The sequence below is a fragment of the Berghia stephanieae genome, chromosome 2 (genome assembly GCF_034508935.2).
Source record: "Berghia stephanieae isolate SIO BIC M18660-M18661 chromosome 2, UCSD_Bste_1.3, whole genome shotgun sequence".
Taxonomy (NCBI): Eukaryota; Metazoa; Mollusca; class Gastropoda; order Nudibranchia; family Aeolidiidae; genus Berghia; species Berghia stephanieae.
This window is the reverse complement of record NC_088361.1, coordinates 68,962,210-68,964,709: the sequence shown is the minus strand read 5'-3', so window position 1 is coordinate 68,964,709 and position 2,500 is coordinate 68,962,210. Positions and strand designations below refer to the sequence as shown.

Here is a 2,500-nt window from a genome sequence, read left to right as displayed (position 1 = left end):
ACTTTTAATTAATTCCCTGGTTTTATCTAAATTGGACTATTGTAACTCCCTTTGGGCGAATTTAGCTAAAGACAAAATTAGCAAACTTCAAGTTGCTCAAAATAACGCAGCCAGGCTCATTGTACGCAATAACAAAAAATACCCTCATCAAATCTTCTTCTCCGTGAGTTACATTGGCTTCCTGTGGAAAAAAGAGTTGTCTATAAGATTTGTACTGTTGTCTACAAATCCCTGAGCACGAACAAGCCCTCCTATATTAAAGACCTTCTAAACATATATGTCCCCAATAGAAACTTGAGGTCAAGCAATGACCAATCAATCCTTGTCAAACCTAAGCCATTGAGTAAAATAGGTGAACAGTCTTTTCAATTTTCGGCCCCCCATTTTTGGAACTCTCTCCCATCACACGTGCGATGCTCGGATTCGTTGACAACGTTCAAATCTCGCTTAAAGTTTTATCTTTTTACGTCATAATGTTGCAATATTATTTTCATATTTTGTTGTTGTTAAATTGAATTCGTATCACATTTCCTTCACACTTGTCTCACTGTAATATGTTTTGTTTTATATCACTGTAAAGCGCTTAGAGCCTGTGACAACGGGGTAAAGTGCTATATAAATGCCATTTATTATTATTATTATTATTATTATTATTATTATTATTATTATTATTATTATTATTATTATTATTATTATTATTATTATTATTATTATTATTATTATTAGTCATTATTAGCATCTACAACACAATGCAAAGGAATAATATTACTATCTATTAAAAAGCCACTATACGATCATAAGCCAATACATATATGTGCAATAACTACCCCACAGTAAGTAGATCTAAATAACTCAGTTTTGAGGGATTTTTAAAGGGATCAAAGGTCTGACAGTTCCTTGCATAAGTAGTTAATGAGTTCCACACAGCTGGAGCAGAAAAGGCAAAAGATCGTTCAGAGAATTCAGTTCTAGGGATTTTCCTTTCAAATAATATTGAGTTAGAATACCCGAGGGAGCGACTGGAATATGGACTGTAAGAAGTGATTTTAAGTAATCTGGAGCAGTGTTGTGAAGACATTTAAAGGCAAGGCATGCTCGTTTATGATCAACTCTCCTCACGACGGGCAGCAAATGATGGTATTCCAAAACGAGAGTTATATGCTTATTCTTTTTCTGTTTTGTAATTACTGCAGTCCTGCGACCAAGCTCGTTGGAAGCCCGTAGAGAAGGGAGTAGCAATAGTCTAACCTGCTAGCAAAAAGTGAATTAATGAGCTTCTTGCAAATTTTGCTAATAGTGTAACGTCGTCAACGTAACCTTGGAATGGTGTTGGCATCTGCTGACATCCTTGAATTATTCTTTATCTCTTTAGATTACATTTGTTGGGTGATTTCGGGCTTTTACTTGGAGTGATGCTTTTATTGTAAATACCCTTTCTAATGTTGATAAATACTGAAGAATTAGAATATTCATAAAGGTGACGTAGCATGATTTCGTGATCTATACTTCCAAATGCATTTTTTTCTCTACAGATCATAAAAATAATTTTCCCGATTATTTAAAAAATCTGATAATGAATATCATTCTTGTAGCCCGTTTCTAGGTAATGAACCTTTCTGTGAATGTGACAGTCTCTCCATGTGTCGATGCTGAATTAGTTTCATGAATATTTTATAGGATATTAGTAATAAAGCGATTGGTCACCAGTCGTCTACGTTGTCTTTGTTCCCATTCTTTTTTTGGCACGAGTGATATAGCCTAATACTGTGCTTCCAGTCTGGGGAGACTTTTTTATATTCTAAACAAATTTTTCCCATAAACATACATGTGCGCTTTTCGCCTCTTCACAAAACATGCCTAAAATAAAACATGAAGTCGCTTTAACGCCTTCCAATTGTGTTTGCTCAACAGGCAACTGTACAAAGATCGTTCCGTGTCGTCTGCGATAAAGGAATCATAACACGATTATGGAAAATTTCAAAGCTATCAAGAACGCTGAAATCAAATATAAAAAAGTAAGTAGAAACATACGTCAATAAGCCAGACTGCAAATAGTAGCATTTGATTGTATTCCAATACAAAATACACAAGATAAAACTTAAGTTTATATGGCGCAAAATCCACTAAACGTACTCAAAGCGCTTTACAATGAGTCCCTGACCAACAGTAACACGTAACATGTAGAACGAGACATGATGCCTGGTAGGCAATATTACATTTTCATTTTTTTTTCAACAGAGACAACGCTGTTAACGGCTAGGTACTCATTTTACACCTGAGTATGGTGAGAAAATGTGAGTAAAGAGCTTTATCCAAGGACTCAGCTATGCCCTGAGCGAGGGTCGAACCCAGGACCTTCCGATTCAAAAGCAAGTGTCATACCACAAATCACATGGCCGCACAGTAAATTACTGCGTGATAACATTCGTGATCTATCGTCTCAAAGCGGTATTGTGTCACGCAAAATCTGATGCTAAAAACTACTTTAATAGGAGAAAAA

The 2,500-nt window shown here is 35.4% G+C and overlaps 1 protein-coding gene across 3 annotated transcripts in view; it reads left to right on the top strand.

Annotated features, from left to right (window-relative positions):
* The window catches only part of LOC144965412 (retinal dehydrogenase 2-like), a 33,722-nt gene that overhangs the window by 13,024 nt on the left and 18,198 nt on the right, over window positions 1–2,500 (top strand). For all 3 annotated transcript variants that reach the window (XM_078900741.1, XM_078900742.1, XM_078900739.1), the window contains exon 2: window positions 1,912–2,015. In XM_078900741.1, coding sequence (XP_078756867.1) covers window positions 1,968–2,015 — 48 coding nt within the window. In that variant the 5' untranslated portion in view covers window positions 1,912–1,967. The remainder of the gene's footprint in view (window positions 1–1,911; window positions 2,016–2,500) is intronic.